This window comes from Scomber scombrus, chromosome 8 (assembly GCF_963691925.1).
Source record: "Scomber scombrus chromosome 8, fScoSco1.1, whole genome shotgun sequence".
Lineage (NCBI taxonomy): Eukaryota > Metazoa > Chordata > Actinopteri > Scombriformes > Scombridae > Scomber > Scomber scombrus.
The window spans coordinates 544,834-566,221 of NC_084977.1; the positions used below are offsets into that span (position 1 = coordinate 544,834).

The window sequence follows — 21,388 nt, forward strand, 5'->3', positions numbered from 1 at the left end:
TTATGTTCTGAAGCGGTTTGGGTTTGGAGAAACTTTTATTTCTTGGGTCAGATTGTTGTACACTTCACCTCTGGCTTCTGTCAGAACTAATGACACCTATTCCCCATACTTTCCTCTTCAGCGCGGGACTAGACAGGGTTGTCCGCTCTCTCCTCTACTTTTTGCTCTGGTAATGGAGCCTCTTGCAACCTTCATCAGGCAGTGTACAGATATCAAAGGGATTTTCAGAGCAAATCAGGAACACAAAATTTCACTGTATGCTGACGATGTCCTTCTTTATATATCTGACCCACTTGTATCTATTCCACATATTATCAATATCCTTAAAGACTTTGGCAGTTTTTCAGGGTACAAGCTCAACCTTGGAAAAAGTGAGCTCTTACCAATTACTACAGTTGCCACTCAGACTTCACTTCATTTATTACCTTTCAAAGTGACTAATAATAGATTTAATTATCTTGGTGTGTGTGTAACAAAGTCACACTCTCAGCTTCTGAAGGCCAATTTTACCCCACTCATAGAGCGTACCAAACAGGATCTCACCCGCTGGTCCACAATGCCCTTGTCTTTGGCTGGGCGAATCAGTATAATTAAAATGAATATCCTTCCCAAATTCTTGTTTTTGTTTCAGTGCATCCCATATTTCCTTACAAAAACTTTCTTTACAAAGCTTGATAGTCTTATTTCATCTTTTATTTGGAATAACAAAACACCTAGGATCAGGAAATTGTTTTTACAAAGACCTAAAATACAGGGCGGGATGGCTCTACCAAATTTTCAAATATATTACTGGGCTGCTAATATCAAAAGCTTATTGTGCTGGCGGTGGGATATATCAACCCTGGATCTGCCTGGTTGGTTACAAATTGAGTCTAGTTCTTGCAGTCCAATCTCACTTTCAGCTCTTTTGTGTTCATCTCTTCCCCTACCTTCGCCCCGGTCTTGTCAGAACCCAGTAGTTCTTCACTCCTTAAAAATCTGGTCTCGGTTCCGAAAACGTTATGGGCTAGTTTCTATGTCAGTTTATTCCCCTATTACAGCCAACCACCTATTCCCAGCCTCTTTAGATAATACCTTTACAAGGTGGGTTAAAAATGGAGTCTTAAATATCAAGATGCTATATAAGGATGGTGTTTTCATGTCATTTGATCAGGTTAGACAGGAGTTTTCCTTACCAACTAGTAACTTTTTCAGATACCTACAAGTCAGACATTTTATACAGAATCACATCACTCCATTTCCCTCACTCCCACCAAAATCTTCACTTGATTCTGTCCTTGAAATCCCACCTGAGGCGAAGGGAACAGTGTCAAGGTTATATGCAGCGATATTTGAAATGGAAGGTTGCTCATTATCTATAATAAAAGAAAACTGGGAAAAGGATATGGATGCCGACATAACCGAAAGTCAATGGTCTGACATCATTCAAAGAATTCACTCTTCCTCCATTTGTGCAAGGCATAGTCTTATTCAGTTTAAGATTGTACATAGGCTTCATATGTCCAAGGTTAAACTATCTAAAATATTTCCAGGGGTTGACCCTAATTGTAACAGATGTAAGCAGGCACCTGCCACTTTGTACCATACATTTTGGTCATGTTCTAGTTTAACAGCTTTTTGGTCCTCAATATTTGAAGTATACTCTGCAATTTCAGGTTCAACTGTTGACCCCTGTCCTTTCATTGGACTTTTTGGCATTCCATCAGAGGACTTACTGTTGCAAAAGTCACAACTAAACTGTATAGCCTATTCCTCCCTTTTAGCTCGGCGACTCATTCTTTTAAATTGGAAGAATGACAAGCCCCCTTCTTTTGGCAGATGGATCTGTGATGTCATGTTTTTTCTTAAAGTAGAAAAAATCAGATACACACTGAATGGATCAATGAGGAAGTTTGATGTTGTATGGCAACCTTTTATCTCACATGTGGAACAACTTACAATGCACCTTGGCTCTGAATAGCGGTTGTACAAGATGACTACTACTATGTGGACTTTTTCTGTGTAATGTATGATTTTATTTTTATTTTTATTATTATTATTATTATTGTTGTTTGTTTGTTTGTGGAGTTTTTTGTCCTAAGTGTTAACTGTATTTGTGTATTTGTCTGAAATTACAATAAAAAACATTGACTAAAAAAAATAATAATGCTAAGCTGTAGTGCATGATGGGATGAGACAGCCGAGAAAATCTGAGACTTCTTCCTGCTGCCTTCGTTTCTATGACAACAAGCGCTTACAACTGTTCTGGACAACAAAATCTAGATGCCAAATTGCCAATACACATGTTTTTTCTATTGACTTTTTATTAAAATTGTTTTGTGCATGAGGTTTGGCAACATTGCATATGAACAGACAAGAACCCGATAGAAGGAATGGTGAAGCAGCATCAAAGACGAAGAACATAGTTTGTAACGATCAACGATCGGCAGGGAGAGAAATTATGCTTGAGTGACATGGGGCTCCCAAACAGTGGGCCGTGATTGGACGATGATGCTGAAGCGAGAGAGGCCAGACACTGATTGGTTATTATTCTGTCAGTCAAAAGAATTTGAATATTTTTGACTGAACTTAGCAGTAGCCTACTCTTCAGCAATTTAGCCTGCGAAATGGAAAGATTTCTTTGAATAATAAAACCACCTGCCGATCAACCATCTACTTCTTCAAGTCCATCTTCGTCCAGATTAGAGGAGAACGACAGCAGTGCGCCCACAGTCAGCACTAAAACATCAGCAAAAGGTCGGAGTTTTCAAGCTAGTTGGAAAAGCAAATTTCCGTGGCTACTGTACGATGCAGCAAAACAGAAGGCATTTTGTAAAGTTTGCACAGAGGCAAAAACCATGGGTGCCCCTCTCCCATCCTCAGCACATGACCAAGAGTCGTTCAGAGCTTTTGTGAGGGATGGGTTTTCCGGATGGGCTAAAGCACTGGAGAGATTTGGTACCCACGAAAAGTCACCTATACACAGGGCTGCAGTTAATGCTACTGCTGCCAGGGACAAAGGTGTGAATGTGGCTGCGTCAATGTCCCAAGGCAAAATAAAACAAATGTCAGAAGCAAGAACCGCATTATTGGCCATTCTATCCTCCATCCAATATCTCTCATGCCAAGGTTTGGCCATCCGAGGCAAGACTGATGAAGACTCTAACGTCTTCCAGCTGCTGAAATTACGTGCCAGAGACATCCCCGAGTTAAGGTCATGGCTAGGGCGCACAGAGCACAAGTGGCTCTCGCATGACATTTTAAATGAAATGACCGAGATCATGGCACACGATTTGCTGAGAACCCTGCTGGGGGAAATCAAGTCCAATTTTTATTCCGTAATTATGGATGAAACAGCTGACATTTCCGTGAGAGAGCAGGTGTCTATCTGCTTCTGCATTGTTTCCGATGACCTGGAGCCAGAGGAATACTTTGTCGGATTTTATGCAACTTCATCTACAACAGCAGACGCGCTATTTCAGCTGCTTAAAGATGCATTAGCGAGATTCGCATTGCCTCTTAACAAGTGCAGAGGGCAATGCTATGACGGTGCGTCGAATATGGCTGGAGTGAAATTTGGGTTGCAAGCGCGCGTGTTGGAGCAGGAGCCCCGGGCGCAGTATGTGCATTGCACCGCACATTTGATGAATTTAATTGTACATGACGTCGCCCAAAGTATCCCAGCATGTCGAAACTTCATGTCCCTCATCCGCGAATTGACCACACTCATCAGAAATTCCCCCAAGCGACTCGCGTGGTTCAAGGAGTTTCAAGGCACAGAGGCACCACAGTTGAGACCCCTCTGTCCCACTCGCTGGACTGTGAGGGCGGCCTCATTACAATCCATTGCCACAAACTACAGTGCTCTAATGGACTTTCTGGAGGATATGAGCGCAAATGAAAAAGGTGACGCAGGGGGTAAAGCTAGTGGCCTGCTCGTGAATTTACAGAAGTTTGGCACTTTCTTTTCTTTGAGGTCCATGCTCACTTTCTTCTCTCGCGTGGAGGCGGTCAACGTCGCTCTCCAAAAGCGCCAGCTACACACACAGAGCGCACGAGAAATGATCAACACACTGAGAGGCGACCTAAAGGCCATTCGGGAAGCATTCGGTGAATTTTGGGAAAACACCACTGCAGCAGCAGATGACATGGGTTTGGAAAGCCCAGTTTTGCCCCGACCAAGAAAAATTCCCCGCTGGTTGGAAAACGCAGTTGGGCCGGCGCGCAACTTCCAGACACCTGACGAGCTATACCGACATGTCCAGGTTATCGACACAGCATCAGCAGCCCTAGATTGCAGATTTAGTCCAGCAGCATTCAAACACATGCAAGACGTTGAAGAATTTGTCACGGGTAAAAGCGACTGCAACGCCATCATGCAGTTTTACCAGGATGACTTGGATGCAAGCCGACTCACCCTGCACCGTGACATGTGCATGGACATTGCGAAGCAGAGAGGAGTATGCTTGGCAACGTTTCAGGATGTTGTGGACTTTCTCAAAGGGGACTCTGGTGAGAGCTTGCGAGCGCTATTGCCGGAGGTCACAAAACTTGTGAAACTTGCCCTGACTGTGCCAGTAACATCGTGCACTACAGAGCGGTCATTTTCTGGCCTGCGGCGTTTGAAGACCTACCTGCGCTCCACGATGGGTCAAGCAAGGCTGAACCATGTTGCGCTACTGAACTGTCACAAGACGCTGTCGAGAAACATAGACCTGGAAACAATTGCGAACCAGTTCATAAAACGCACTGCGTCCAGGGGCAACACATTTCTCATCAAGAACTGAATAAGAAGCCAAGACAGGTTTTGGACCTGTGCCAAGGGTGCGGATCACTGCCCTGATACACGCGCGCACACACGGACACACCCACACACACACGCTACCACTCTCCTGCCCAACGAAGCAGCTGCTGTACAGGTACACACCAAAAATGTCTTTAAGATTTCAGCAGAAAAACTTGTTGGAAACACCTGTCAAACCGCAGTGTGGTGCTATGCAGCAGATCAGCTTTGGGACACGATTCCAGAAGTTATGACCATTCTAAATCTTACAGCAACATCGTTCTCAGTTCCTTACTTCTAATTTTTGGTTATAAAGCGTCTCACGAATGCAATGAAATGTAGGCTATGATAATGTAATGTAGCCTAATGATTTTCACTCTTGATTTATTTTATTTTATTGTCATCTCATCTGTTAAAGATAGGCTATTTTTGTGAAGCGTTTCAAACGCACTCATGTTTAAATCTGTTATAGGCTACAACCAGTAGCAAGACCTGTCTAAATCAACTGATTTAGCCTAGTTTATGAATGGAATCAGTTATCTTGGGTAATGTGATTGTGTTTAACTTGTTTGATTGCAATCAACCAGCGTTCAGTATCAGCCTGTTGTTTTACCTGTTGAATTTCCTGATACAACTTCATGGTTACTCAGCTAAATAAATTAAGCTACTCAGTTAAAAAAAATGCAATGCCTAGGACTCACGTTGACAGTGCCAAAGTGAGGCTACTCGCCTTGCAATAAGAGGTAAATAAACGTTTCAAATGGAAAGCACTTGTTTGACTTTATGCTCCTTTATTCAGAGCGAACAACGTTTCGCCTCTGTGCGTTCTGTTCGCTCATTGTCCTGGACATTATTTTAGTCTAACTCTAAACCAGTTAATAGAAATATTTTCATGATGTCTGAAACCTTTGAGTGTCGAAAATTTGGAGGAGGGGAGTCAGATTAAAAGTGCCAATGGAGATGGCGCGCGCACCCATCCGTTAGCAGCCTATCCAAACTCAATGCAGGGATAAAAGCACCACCCTTGATAAAATGTAGGCTAGATCTTTTAGCAAAGTGATATTACCACACTACAACACATGTACTAGGCTGGCTACAGATTGATTTGTCATATTACAAAGCTCAGCTTGACTGCTTTACCGTGTTTTAATCCCGGGAAATAGTTTTGGTCATAAGTGCCATCGGTTGTGTCGCGTCAAGCGTTTGCCGTGTAATTCCATTTTCGATTTAAATTTAAATAGGTTATTTTATTGTAAAATATTGATGCGATATGCACAGGGAAAATAAATAGGACTATATGAAACGTTATTATGCAATTTATGGGTCGCGACCCCCAGTTGGGAACCGCGAGCACCCACGGGCAAAAACAAAAGTCGGCGCCTATGGTCGCCACCAAGTATAAGAGAATATGTATTAAGATCTGGGAGTAGGGAGAACACTCGTTCAAAGAAGACTACGTCATCTATATTTGGGGCGTAAACGTTTACAAGTACGACTGGTGTGTTGAATAATTTGCCAGAGATAATCACATATCGACCAAATTTGTCGGAGGTCACATTATGCAGTTCAAATGATACATCCTGACTGATAAGGATCGAAACTCCTCGGGCTTTGGCCTGAAATGAGGAGTGGAATCCCTGCCCCAACCATCCTGAAAGTAGACGGCTATTGTCTGAACTACGAATATGGGTTTCTTGTAGAAAGGCTATTTCTGTTTGAAGTTGTTTTATATGTGAGAAGACCTTTCTTCGTTTAACAGGGTGATTTAGGCCCTTAACGTTCCAGCTCGCCAGATTCAAATGTCTACTCATACCATTTGACGTGGAAAATTAGGATGTAAGAACAGTGACCTAGGCAAAAAACTGAAAAAAGATGAATGTGACTAGTGCAAAGTGTTAGTTTCATAGGAAATGTCAAAACGTTTCTGGCAATGATATAACCCCCCAACCCACCCACCCCAACCAAGACAGCTGCTAGAAAAAAAAGCAAGCTCTTCAGAACCAACATTATACAATGACACATCTTCCTAACTCGCACTAAACTAACTATTGCTCCTTTATCGTGAACATACATGGACTTAGCACCTCAAAACCAACATGTATATTTAAGAGAAAAATACAAAATAAATAAATAAAAACGTAAAAAATAAAAATAAAAATAAATAAAAAAATAATAATAATATTAATAAATAATAATTAAAAAAAAGGAATTCCCTTTTCAAAATAGAACTTTGACACCCTGATTTGAGCTCTGAAATATGATAACAAAAGAGACAGATATAAATTCCTGGCCTAAATAATGTAGTATTAAAATTGTTAACCAAAATCAATACAGAGCTTGCAGATAGAGTGGAAAAATGTATTATGCTGGCATTTTTAGAACTTGCCAAGTCAGGTTAAATTAGATATGGTGCTCTCAAAAGGTGGATGTGATAGCAGAATCAGAATAAATCAAGTTTCAAGCACATTGTCAATACAGGGTGTCCAAACAGCACAGTATTAGTTTGCAAAATTGAAAAATTATCGGTAACAGTTGTCAGCAAAGGGCAGCGGGGAGTAGATACTCACGTACGAACCGGGTGGGTAAACATGCTCACCCGTGTAAACAAACAACGCCAGCTGAAATGGCACTGAACCTGCAGAATGGCAGGGCTGCAAACGGTAGTGAGTTGTTCAACAGTCCTATTATGGCGGCCTCGGAGACTTGCGGAGGGTCTCGATGTATTTCTGCGCCTCGTCCATGGAGCTGATCCACTTTCTCTCCCCACCAGACAGTGTGAGACGGAGCCAGGCGGGGTAGAGGAGAGCAGGCTTCAGACCCAGTTTATAAAGTTCTGCCATTACTCCGCTGTATACTGCTCGCTGACTGAGAACTTCAAGGCTGTAGTCCTCTACAACGCGAACCGGCTGGCCGTGATAATCAAGTTTCCCTCTTCGCCGTGCCTCTTTGATGAGAAGATCCTTCGTCTGGTACCGGTGTAGGCGGAGGATGACTGGCCGTGGTCGCTGTCCGGGGGCCGGCTTGGATGCTAGAGAGCGATGGGCTCTATCGATTTCTGGTGGTGAGGGCAGTGTGTTATTCCCAAACATTTCGCACAGCAGCTTCGAGAAGAACTCGGTAGGAGATCCGCTTTCAATGGACTCCGGTAGACCTAGGATACATATGTTCTGCCTCCTGCTTCGGCTCTCCAGGTCGGTAACTTTAGCCTTTAGCCGAGTATTATCATCACGTAGAGTCGAGCAAATGCCCTCGAGGTCTACGACTCGTTGACTGAGGTCTTCTGTAGCGAGTTCGAGAGACGAAACACGTTGGCCATGGTCCTCCACTGCAAGCCGCGTTTGTTCAAGTTTCGGGTCTAGCCGACTGAATGATGTTTTGAACTCAGTGGCTAACACTGCACGATGTTCCTCGAGCAGCTTGGTGATAGCTGCTAGCGTTAAGCTAGCGCTAGCATCTTCTTTTTTGCTTGACTTGCCGCCTTTCGCAGCCATTTCAGAGGTAACAGGACTTGTTTAGGCGAAACAAAGAGAGAAAAAGTAAAAAAGAAAAGGGGATTCCGTTTGGCATGAAAGTTGGAGGGCTGAGTGGTTTAAAAAGTTCAATGTTCACGGGAGCACTCGCGCCACACGTCTACTCCATTTGCTCGCTAACCGGAAGTCCCCACATTGGGTTTTAAAAAAAAAAGTTTTGTAATTATTTTCATTTTTTTGCACTACTTTTTAAAGTTAAGACAGTCAAAGATGGCTCTTTTAGTTCTTCATTTGTAATAACTGCCGTTGGTCAAGGACTTTACAGAATGTACATGCATGTTTCTGAATAAATACATTTGGAAGCAATTTTTAACTTCAGTTTTCATCCTTGCATTAGAGTAATAGCATTTAATGTTACTGTACATTTTAAATATTGCACTGAAGCTTGATTTGAAGGAAATTGTGAATCAAATCGAAATCGCAATATCTGCCAGAAAAATCGCAATTAGATCTTTTCCTAAAATCGTTCAGCCCTAGTTGCTGGAGTGTGTGAGTGGTGCTGTTGTTTATGAGGGATTTTTATTACTCAAGAACTGCTCCAAAAAACTTCACACTGGACTCTGGGTCCCCAGCAGTACACCTGAAGTCGATCAGATGAATAATTGTTGAAATATGCAAAGGACACACATAGAGACAGACAGAGATTCCTTCCTTTACAGTTAGATAGAAATATAACATGGCAAGAAATGAATCTAAAATTAGATTCTGATTATCTTTGGCCCTTTGTGAAGGCCTAGTGGGTCTTGACAGCTAGCCACTGGTTGATCCAATGTGGAAATGTAAACTTAAATTTTATTGTAAATGTGTGATATTGCATATGAGAACACATCCATTTTCAGTGTTGTTTTTAATCCTAATGTCTGTCTTTTCAGTCATCCATGCGAACCAATCGCAGCACTGTGGGAGGTTACTTCTTAGCCGGCCGCTCAATGACCTGGTGGCCTGTGAGTATCAAACTTCTGACTAGTGTACATACTGATATTTTGTTCTCAGTTCGATATTAATGTGTTATAAACTGTATTGCTTCATCAGTATACTGTACTGTCTGAATTCCTGTCCTGTGGTATACTGTGTAGTTGAACCAGCAAACATTGGTCAGTTGTTGATGTAGTATCCCTGGCCAAAAGTGGCACTGGTTGGCAGAGGTTGGGGTCTTGAGTCAAATGACTTGACTCAGCTGGACTCAAAATTTGAGGACTTGACACTTGCTTCATAAACATGGATGTTTGACTTTGACTTGGTATTCATGACTTGAAACTTGAGACAAATTTGTCAAAATGATTTGACTTTTTTGTTATTAAATATTTGCATTTTCCCCAATACTTCTAGATACTGAGAAGTTACTTAATATTATTTAAACATGACTGAGTGATTTCTAGTGCAATGTGCACAAACCTGGCATCCTACTAGGACACAGACCAGCGGAAAGCAAAGCAGGAGGCAGCTGTTGTGGAAGGGGCTAGTCCAAATATATCCATAATATTTGTTCTGTGATAATGCCTTGAATTTAGACCCAAAGAATGCAAAACACTGACTCAGATAGTTCTCACAAACCAGGTTTATTTCTGGGCACAGAGGTCAAAGGCAGAGGGAATCCGGAGCGGAGGAAGCCAGGTAGAAGAATGGAATATTGTCAAGTAGTGATTCTGAGCTGAGGTTCAGGGGGGTCCGTGGAGGCCACTGAGAGCAGGGGGAGATGTGCTGGAGAACTGACTCTCTTGGCATGGAAATTGCACTTCTCTGCAAAAAAAGCCTCTGGAGAACAGCCCGGACATGCTGCCGATGCTCCTCTGGGGACTGGGAAAAAATTTGTATATCATCAAGATACACAAAAACAAAATGATTCAGAAAATCCCTGAGGACATCATTGATGAGAGCCTGGAAGACAGCTGGGGCATTAATGAGCCCAAAAGGCATTACCAAATATTCAAAGTGCCCCAGATGTGTGTTGAAGGCCGTCTTCCACTCATCCCCCTCCCTGATTCTCACTAGATGATCGGCGTTGCACAGATCAAGCTTAGTGAAACTGGTTGCCCCTTGGAGTGGTGTGAAAGCAGAATCAATCAGAGGCAGTGGGTACTTATTTTTGACAGTTATGTTGTTAAGACCACGGAAATCGATACATGGTCTTAAGGTGGTATCTTTCTTTTCCACAAAGAAAAACCCTGCCCCCAGAGGTGAAGATGAAGGACGGATGATACCTGCTGCCAAGGAATCATCAATATATGTTTCCATAGCTCCCTGCTCAGGTTTGGAGAGGTTATAGAGACGGCTGGAGGGGAGAGGAGCACCAAGGGAGGTGGCAGTGTGGGTGGTCTGGGAGTTTGGGCTGAATTCTCTTCTCGTTTCCTGGAGCGTAGACGGTTGTTATTAGACAAGGCGATCAAGGAAGTCAAGTTATTAGGTTCATCACGAGATACTTATTCATCTTTAATTGGTCACTCAAACCCTTTGTGAATGCAGCCATGAGGGCTTCCTCGGTCCAGTTCACCTCTGCTGCCAGGGTCCAGAACTCTATGGTATAATCAGCCACTGCGCGTTGACCCTGGGACAAACTCATTAAATGTTGAGAGGCATTGTATTGGTAGTCTGGGTGATCAAAAACTGCCTTGAACTTATTCAGGAACAGTTCATATGAGGTGTCATTAAATGAAATGAACTCTGGAGTCCTGTGGTCCTGGGGGTGCAGTCTCTGAGGGAAGAATAGAAGCAGATAAAGGAGAAGAGGCTTGAACAGAAACTAAAGCATAGACTTGGGAGGTGAGTTCTGATAACTGGTGGCTCAGTGATTGGTTATGTTCAAACAGTGCCCGAATGTACTGGTCATGAAGACCGATCCTGGAGCTTTGGTGTGAAAGAGCCTGATGAACCTGGGGAACGGATTCAGTGCTTGCTGGGTCGGACTGTTGGCCAGATCGTTCTGTCATAATGCCTTGAATTTAGACCCAAAAAATGCAGAACACTGACTCAGATAGTTCTCACAAACCAGGTTTATTTCTGGGCACAGAGGTCAAAGGCAGAGGGAATCCGGAGCGGAGGAAGCCAGGTAGACGAATGGAATATTGTCCAGTAGTGGTTCTGAGCTGAGGTTCAGGGGGGTCCGTGGAGGCCACTGAGAGCAGGGATCCAGGAGTGAGGCAGGATGGTGGCTGAAGACCGGGATTCTGCACACAGACAGGTAAGCAAATGGAAGGAAACAGCAAAAGACTTCTAGAATTAGAAGGAGCCATGGCACAATACCACATGGGTAAACTGACGATCTGGCGAGGAATGGAGTGAAAGACCGGTCCTTAAATACTGTGAGTGGTGGCTTGATTGCTGATAGAAGGCAAGTGTGCAGATGCTGAGGAGAAATCCGACTCCGCCCAGCTCGAGGCCAACCTCCACTGGGGTCCAGGAAAACTAAACAAAAAACACTCCCTCAAAAGGGGAGGGAACAGAAGGAAAACACAGGGATCCTGACATGGTCCCCTCAATATTCAGTGTAAAAATAACTCCAAACACACTGAGTGTTTATCATTCACAGAAAACCTCCAGCGTCTCAATTGTGTTCATGTCAACAGCAACAATGTAGACATCAACAATGAGCACAGTGCCAAAGCTTTGTTTCTGTCCTGTAGGTCCTGAGTGTTGCCACTGCGTCAGCCCTGAACGCTTTTGAGACAAGCCCTGCAAATTTCTGGCCTTCAGAACTGTTATTTTATTTCAAAAGAGAAGAACTTGACATAGAGCATCAGAGGGAGGATAATTATGGTGCTTAACAGTGAGATGAGCACTGTCCGGTGTTTCAGGCTTTTCTCCTCATGGATCAGTCCATTATGAAATGTGCATAAAGTACAATCACCACAGTTAACATGTCTTGAGTCAGCAGAAATGCGCACACATAGAGCTCTCCAACATCAGAAATCAACTTTCATTTATTTTTCCTGTCACTTCTATTATTATGCATCTATAACACAATACATTTTAAATGTCAATGAGAAATCAGCTATTTATGTGACTTAGGAAGACCTGAAAAGTGTTAGATTAATGTCTTTGTAACTCTTAATCTTACAATAATGTCGTTCAGGTGTGACTGAATGTATCCGGAATGGAGCAGAAACATCAGTACTGATGTTGTTTGTCACAGCTGGTGTGTGTCTTTCCTTGATATTTATTAAATACCTGCACCATCACAGAGCAGAAATGGTAAGTCTTGTCATTTGATCGAGAGAGAGATGTTCGCATTTACACATGTGCAATTACAACATTAATACGCCAATAGGATGGTTCTGCTACACAGTATACAATGAAACAATATGTAACAGGATACATCCTGGGCTTATCTATATAATAATAATATGAATCAGTCTCATAATCATTGTCTTATCAAATGCGCAATATTACAATTAGTATTCTCTTTAATAATAATAATCCTTTCCTAATCCTCATCCTAAGCAGTCTGGCCTTTACAGCATTCATAACAGTAATAAAGATGATGATGATGATCATGATATCACTATAACAATAGCAATCTTCTTCTTCTACTTAGTATTATTATTAGGGCCGGGACTCGATTAAAAAAATGAATCTAATTAATTAGAGGCTTTGTAATTAATTAATCGAAATTAATCGCATTTTAACCGCATATAAATAATTGACCTGAGAACAGTGAGAAGTAATTTTTTTCACATGGATTTTTAGTATACCATTGAATAATGACTGAATACATAAGCTTAAGCAACAAAATATTGTTTATTTTTGTTCAAGTCCAACAGACCAGTGCAATTTTTGCCATTAAGTGTAGCAATAGCATATTTAGAAATATAGTACATTTCAGAAATTAGCTAGCTACCACACTAGCGTCCATGCTAGCTGCTATATGTTTTGCATTGAGGTGATACTTGAGGCTCGATGTGCTGCGGTGATATACGAATTCCTTGTTGCATAGCTTGCACACAACCATGCTCTTATCGACACTTCCATCCGTTCGTTTTTTGTAACAGATTTCCCATCCACGGGGCCAACCAAAGAGGTCTCATCAGCTACTTTGTTCATGTTCACTGTGGTTTTTTGTTGTCTGAACTACGCTAGTTGGTGCTCCAGTATAATCGATCCGCCTGAAACTCATCCAGTGAGAAACGTTCCGCAGTGCAAAAATAAGTGTGATTAAAATGTGTCAATTTTTTTAACGCGTTAATTATTGTGTAATTAATTAATCTTAATTAACGCGTTAAAGTCCCGGCCCTAATTATTATTATTATTGTTATTAGGGCCCTAGCGCTAAGCAGTGCGAAAGCCCTGTTGAATTAAGTCCATGGGCCAGACCAGAGGCCTGTACTACGAAGCTGGATTTTCTCTTATCGAGGTAACTTCAGGGATAACCCTGGGTTTTCCGTCCTACGACGCTGGTTCACTTCTTACCGGGGTAAATCACCATGGTAACTTATGCTGAACGAAAGGCTCCACCTCCTGACCAATCAGTTCTCTTGGAAAATGGCCTGCCCATTCATAGAAAAAGATCGTGAGAGGTTAAAACTATCTGAAAGGTACACATTTTCAAGCGACATTAAGTAAGTTTGATACATACATACATCACCGACGTGCCTCAAGGCTTATTTTTCAAATATATCTTTTCGTCAATTTTTTAACAATTAAAATATATAAATAACTTTACCACCACTCCAGTTTCAGAACTTGTGTCAGGAAACCTGGCAAAAAGTCTCAATAAGAACATCTTGAGAGTAATCGCTGCAAAAGTGCAGAAAAGCTGAATTTTATTCATATTTTTTAATTGACCAAAATATATATTTAAAAAATTGAAAAATGAAGAATAATTGTCTGCTCCTCCATGGTAAAGTAGGCTGCTCTGCAGGGTTTCTCCATGTTTGTGATTGGTCAGACGCTGCAAACACCTTTAACCCTTTTATGTGAGCGCGCACTGATCAAGATTGGAAAACCCTGGGTTAAATTACCGAGTTGATGACCAGCTTCGTAGTACCGTTTATCAGGATTGTGAATGTCTGGGTAAGTCAACCCAGGTAACGGAGAGATATCCAGGGTATGTTAATCCAGCTTCGTAGTACAGGCCTCAGATGTCGGTACCAGTCAAGGTGGCAAAGGTAACTTATCATTTTTGAAGGGATCCATGTCTGTAGATAATATTTTGGTATGATAACCCTTCCTGAGTCACAGCTATATTACAGTTATCAGCTGTTGAAGTTAAACTCCGCCTTGGAAAAGATGCATTTTAGACACTTATCTTGTGTGCATATCTTGGTTTAGACTCATGTTCAGGATATTTGTCAATATTAAATAATATTGTGTTTGGTATCATTTTAAAGGGGACACTCAAGGCTCACTTAAGTCTCTGTGAATTTTTAGTACAGTGGTCACTGGCGCTCTTCAAACTTTTAAATCTGCAGGAATTTTTTCTTCTTCTTCTTCTTCCAAAACAAACGCATTAAACTTGCCCAAAAAGTCACAAAAATGTGAAACTTTATGACTCACAGAAATGAGCATTGCAAAACAGCTCAATAGCTCCCCCTAGAAAATTAAAAAAAATTGAGCCCCTCGCTCCAGATTGATGTAGATGAACGAAATTAGGTACACATATGTATCATGTAAAGCCGCTCAAAAAAGTCGAGGCAGGGGAGCGAGGGCCCATTCATCGATGCTTGCAGCTTTAATTATTGTTGTTGTTGTTGTTGTTATGTTGTGTGATTGTGTATCATCTGTATGTGTTTACAGATAGGAGCTTCTCTGATGTCCAGTAATGTTGGCAGCGGTTTGTTTATTGGTCTAGCAGGAACAGGAGCAGCAGGAGGCCTTGCAGTTGGGGGATTTGAATGGAATGTAAGAAATGGTGTCAAAAAGGGGAAGTCTTTTTTACCACTTGCTCTTGCACTGGTCCTCACCAGTTTCCACTAGGGATGTGCAGAGAGGCCAGTATTTGTATTTTCTGCCTCAACAAATACAGATTGTATTTGAATAAAAAACATACAAACCTGCTTTTGTTTTCACTGCACTTTTAATTTTAGGATACTAGTGGAGAAGTGTGAAAGTAAACGTCCTTCAATAAACTTTTTTTGCAAATATAGTGTCTCCCCAGTCACCCAGACCACAGATATCTAAGCTGAGCAGTTCCACAGCTCAACTGTGCCAGACAGATAAATCACAGACACAGTGGCTAATTTAAAAAAAAAGTTTTTCTTCTTCCCAGAAACAAAGAATTTGTTTGTATTTATTTTATATTTATTGACTTGTAAGAAATAAATGTTCATAAAAGCCCACCATTTGTGCTTTTCTGAATACCGAATAATCCGGGAGAATATTACAGGTATCTTCATTTAATTTATTATGTGATATCAGACAATACTGAAAATGTGTTGTCACTTGAATGTCTGTGTGTCTAGGCAGCATGGGTGCTGGTGGCTCTGGGCTGGATCTTCATCCCTGTCTACATCGCTGCTGGTGTGGTGACAATGCCGGAGTACCTGGCCAAACGCTTTGGTGGCCAGAGGATACGCATATACATGTCTGTTTTGTCACTCATCCTCTACATCTTCACCAAAATATCTGTATGACATATACACACAAGCAAACATAAACATTTACCTATATTCATTTGGCACATCTTTTGTGAATTTTGAACCAAGGCAAAGTGGAAATGTGTGTGTGTGTGTGTGTGTGTGTGTGTGTGTGTGTGTGTGTGTGTGTCTTACTCAGACAGATATCTTTTCAGGGGCATTGTTCATCCAGGTGTCGTTTGGCTGGGATCTCTATTTGTCCACAGGCATACTGCTGCTGGTCACTTCTGCTTACACTGTGGCAGGTACACACACACACACACACACACACACACACACACACACACACACACACACACACACACACACACACACACACACACACACCAGCATAATCACTTAAGCCATTTGACTTAACATCAATATAACACTCCTAATATTTCTTGGCATGCAAGATATCTTAGTAGGCCATGTAGCATAAGAGACTGGTCAGAGAAGGGGAGGAGGATTTTGTACAAATGTAAAGATTCTTAATAACCACTGCTCTCCGGACTTGGAATGTTTATCAATCGAATGTTTCCCCCTCTATATGCCATGAAAATTCATGCCATAATCACTGCTGTATACATGGCTCCAGATGCTAATACTACAGCAACCGTGGGCCCATCCAGACAGAGTTTTTGTAATAGCAGATGATTTAAACCAAGCACACCTGAAGACTGCCCTCCCAAACTTGTATCAATATACCGTCCCCCAAAAGAGAAACACACACACTTGGTGTTTATAGCAACATCGAACATGGACAAAATCACCTCCTTTTTTTAACTCCAGCATATAGACTTCTTATCAACATGGTCAAACTAAATGCTATGGCCAAAGGGAGCTTTTGAGCAGCCTCAGGACTGCTTCAACTGCTGTTGTTTGAGGATGAGGACACCTATACTATAACTGTTTTACATAACAATCTGTGTAGACAAAGTCACTACCACAAAACACATACATGTCTTTCCCAATAACAAACCACGGGTGACCAAAGATTCACTAACAAGGACCACACCATCAATAAGATGCGTTTAAACAATTTATAAAGAAAAAAAACAGAATGATGACCATAGTTCTTCCATTTGTTGACTGCGTTGTGGGGAGGCTAATAGGAAGTCCGCTGTAGCACCTGAGCAGCACTGACCCCTAAAGCGTCCAATTATTGAAGAATGAGCAAATCTGAAGAAGATGTTTGAGATCTGCTTGGTGTAACGATGATATGTGGAGTAGGTGGCAAAAGTGCTAGTGGAACCAGAAATGGTTAGGCACTCGTCTAGATTTTAAAGACTGACCGGATTGATTGGTTTTAGGTAGTCAAATCAAGTGAATTTTATTTGTACAGCGCTGAATCACAATTGAAGTAATCTCATTACACTTTCATATAAAGCAGGTCAAGACCATACTTTAAATTTACAGAGACCCAGCATTCCCCCATTAGCAAGCACTTGGTAATGGTAGCAAGGAAAAAAATCCCCCTTTAACAGGAACAAACCTTGAACAGAACCTGACTAGGTGGGCGGCCATCTGATTTGACCTGTTGTGTTAAGAGAGAGAGAGACGGTGTCATCTCCGTCTGCAAGTGAGAATGTGACTTTAAATTTAGAGCAGTGTGAAGAATGCTATATCTGGAGCAGACGGTGTGAATACAGACTGACACCAAGTCAGCAGTAAGAGGAAGAGGTGAGGATTTTTAGTTGGCTCTTGGTGTTAAAGACCTCTCAGCTGTGAAATTATCTGGAGTGCATGGATACCAGGCCAGTTGCCATTTAGAAGTTAAGAAAAAACATAAACGCTAAACATTGGTGGTATGAAATGATCATGGGTCAAACGTTAAGTAGGTTACATTGTAGTTGTCGTGAAAGCAATAATGACTGGGTAGATCTCATGAAGAATTTTCTGCAAGCAAGAACTGCTAGATCTGGGCCCGGCCATTTAGTTGAGCCATGGAAACCCTTAAAACTGCCATGTTTGGTTCTGTGTCTGCTGTTGTTGTGGAAGTGGGCAGCAGGGGGCACTGGCAATCTGGTGCCGATGTCCACGGGAGAAATTAGCTTTAGGGATTAGTGGAGCTCCTGGCCATGGCTGCTGGAGCCGGATGTCCTAACTAAAGTTGTCTGTTGCTGTTGTTCGAAGTGGGTGGCCAGGGGGCCCTGGTGTCCCGGTGCCAGGTTCCCCTGCTATGGCTGTTGTGATTGCTGGAGCTGGATGAAAGGATACTGGCATCCTGGTTCCAGGTTCCCCAGTTTAGAATGCTTGTAATGGCAGACAATACTGATGTGAGATTAGGTCAGCTGTACTAGTAACTTGCAAACCGGTGCTCGTAACGGCATACAACCTGAAAGTGATTTTACAGAGGTTGTATTAGTAATTTGCAACCCAGTACATATAACAGTAGATGTGACTAAAGTGATGTTAGATTAGTTGTATAGTAATGGAATAGTGTTTATAGTGTGGTGGCACTGAAGAGGTGGTGGATGGTGGGGTGCCGTTTCTGAGTCTCATTAAAGTTCTTGTAATGTGAATTCAGTCATTTTCTTCTAAACACATTAAATAGGTCATAAATGTATTTCTAAAAAATGTGTAAAAAGTATTTCAACCATTTAGATTTTAATTGTGGAGCTAGGCTTCACAAACTGTGTTTCAAAATTTCTGTGTTCAGGATTTAGTGGGTGGGTCTGAAAATCACTGCTGGGTTACGTAGGTCAATTTAGCAGTCTGTAATGATTTGGTACCATGAACGATAATGCTAGTTTGCTAACTAGCTAAACGCCATTTCTGGTGAGTGCACAATGCTAGACAACACTAAAACTGAAATTTGCATGCTACACAAGTAAGTGCATAGAGTACAGACTGTACTAGTATGTACTACAAGTATGTGATTTGAGGCACAGCATCGGTGACTGTTGTTTCTGAGTAAATAATGAAAGTCTGGCATTGCTGTCACTGCGGTTCAAGGGATTGCCTTCCCCTACAGGACTTGTTTAATTGCTGATGTCAGGCTCCATTTGTGGCTGTAAAGATAGCCGAATGAAGAGGTGGGTGCACCATGAGTTCAGTGTAGTGGATATTAACCCGGACTATAGAGAGGCGGCTGCGGAGGGGAGAGTTGAAGCCGCTGCTCCTGTGGCAATGCTTGTCGTGTCCACGGTTTTTAGACCTTGCTGACTGAAAAGAGGAGGCCTGAGATCTACCGGGAATCAAAGAGTCATATAAGGGGAGTGTGAGTGGAAATTCCCACGAGACCGGTATGTGCACAGTTCTGTAGTTTGTGATCCGTGGTGAGTTGAATTTAAATTTGATTTAAAATCAAAATTTCGTCATTTGAGTTTTCATTAATGCAAAGGTGGGAAGTGAATTTTTTTCTGTTGAGAAATCTGAGACAAAACAACAAATTACTTTTTGTGGTTTGAGCTTGTTTCTGGCAACTAGGGAAAGACCTAGTGACAGCCTGGAAAGACAGCTGGCAGGAGGGAAAGACCCCACCGGGCCTCCCATAGGCTAGCTACCTATGGTAGGAGGAACCTGGCACTACTAGTGTACAGGTCCCACCCATCTATTGGCTACTAAAAGTTCAAGGAAGAATATACCCCAAGAGTCTGCTAGAGCGGGGGCGAAAATGACTCATCGATGGACAACACTGGGTGGCTGTGGCTCAGGAGGTAGAGCGGTCGTCCTCCAATTGGAAGATTGGCGGGTCGATTCCCGGCTCCTCCAGTCTACATGTCGATGTGTCCTTGGGCAAGACACTTAACCCCTAGTTGCTCCCGTTGCTGTGCCAACGGTGTATGAATGCGAGTGAATGGTTAGATTCCTACTGATGTGCAGGTTGGCACCCTGCATGGTAGCTGCCTGCCATCAATGTATGAATGTGTGTGAATGAGGTGAATGAGTTGTAGTGTAAAGCGCTTTGAGTGGTCGAAAAGACTAGAAAGGCGCTATATAAGTACAGTCCATTTACCATTTAATTGACCCAGGAACGAAATTCACTTCTTGAACAGCTGAAGGGAACTGTGATCAAGAAGCTGGAATTGTGGGAGACCTGATTTACGACTATGGTGCTGAGCGCTTTGCAATCACAGAGAAAAGGAAGAAAACATCAACATTCCCAACAAAGTCCAGGAGACAGCAGGAGATTGAGCGATTGGTCAAGGAGAGAAGGCCCCAGAGGAGGAGAAAGAGGGAATAAACCTGCTGCGGGTAGAAATGAAGAACAGACTGTCAACTTTGAGGAGAGCTTAGAATCTGAGAAGGAGGCGTAAAAGCATCGGCTGATGTACAGCATGCAAGATCGATCTTCTTCAAAGACCCCTTCAAGTTTGTAAAGGGTCTTTTCAAAGTGAAAAGTGGCAAACTTACAACAACAAGAAAAGATCTCGAAGCACATCTGAAAAGATACCTGGGACGCCAGGTGTTGCCGATGAGCCCTCTGAAGGTGTTGTGGGCCTATCATCGAAACACCAGAAAAGGAGGGTGCCCACCTGACGACCCCAATGAGGGGAGGAGAGAGCTAGAAGGTGTTTATAAGAAAGGCAAGAGGCGGAGCAGTTGGGACATTGTTCCGCTCCTGAAACTTTGCTGAATAACCTCAGCGTCCTACTCCTGCTAAAAGCCTGCAACATGGCTTTCCAGTCCAGCAACGCAGAGCTGCAGCCAGGTTGGACCTGAAGAGGGGCATCAGAGATGCCAAAGCAGCCTACAGGTAAAGGATTGAGAGCCACTTCGACAACTCAACCCACATCATGCATGGCAAAGGATAGGTCACATCATCAATAAAAATAATATCAACCCATCCACCAGCAGCAGACTGGTAGAGCAGCTCAATCACTTCTTCGGCCGTCACGAGATGGAGAGAACAGAGTCTGTCCTGACCACTGCTCCATCTTCATCTTCCAACAGCCACTGGACATTAGACAGTCATCATAAAGAATTCATACACACTCCGTTATACATGAGCATCACTGCCATTATATGAGTCACTTTTCAAAATTATTAGTTTAAACCCCCCCCACTTTTACCATGTCCATAATTAGTACATCAGTCTATCTACTCAGCCCTGTTTTCAGAGCGCTGTGTCAATGCTTCATTATCAAATCCATTCCACTCACTTACTGAAAGAATGCCCAAATCATTGAACCTCCATTCCAAGTTTTCACTGCTGACCTTACACCCAGGCAGATTCACACTCACACACACACACACACACACACACACACACAAGTCAGCGCTGCTGACCGTAGCTTGTGATTTATGCTCAGACGTCAGGTAACTGAGTTAAAGTGGGTTGCACCCACAATTTGAATGTGTAGCCAATTTATGGATCCTAATTTGCTTAAAGCAATAAAAAGTCTCCTTATCAGGGCACCACTTTGTAGGACGAAGAAGATCGATTGGACTTGTGTGTGTCCAATAAATCTTTTTATTGAATAAATCCATAAATCATACAGATTAATAAATCAATAAATTTCTGAATCAGTCAAATATCTAAAGTTATGAATTCTAGGCGTCAGGGAAACAATAATGTATTCACACCAGAAATAAAATGCACA

General features: G+C 42.3%; 1 protein-coding gene across 2 annotated transcripts in view; it reads left to right on the forward strand.

Moving 5' to 3' along the window:
* slc5a9 (solute carrier family 5 member 9) overlaps nucleotides 1-21,388 on the forward strand; it is an 87,333-nt gene that overhangs the window by 13,083 nt on the left and 52,862 nt on the right. For both annotated transcript variants that reach the window (XM_062424006.1, XM_062424007.1), the window contains 4 exons: nucleotides 9,165-9,236; nucleotides 15,022-15,126; nucleotides 15,687-15,851; nucleotides 16,000-16,105. In XM_062424006.1, coding sequence (XP_062279990.1) covers nucleotides 9,165-9,236; nucleotides 15,022-15,126; nucleotides 15,687-15,851; nucleotides 16,000-16,105 — 448 coding nt within the window. The remainder of the gene's footprint in view (nucleotides 1-9,164; nucleotides 9,237-15,021; nucleotides 15,127-15,686; nucleotides 15,852-15,999; nucleotides 16,106-21,388) is intronic.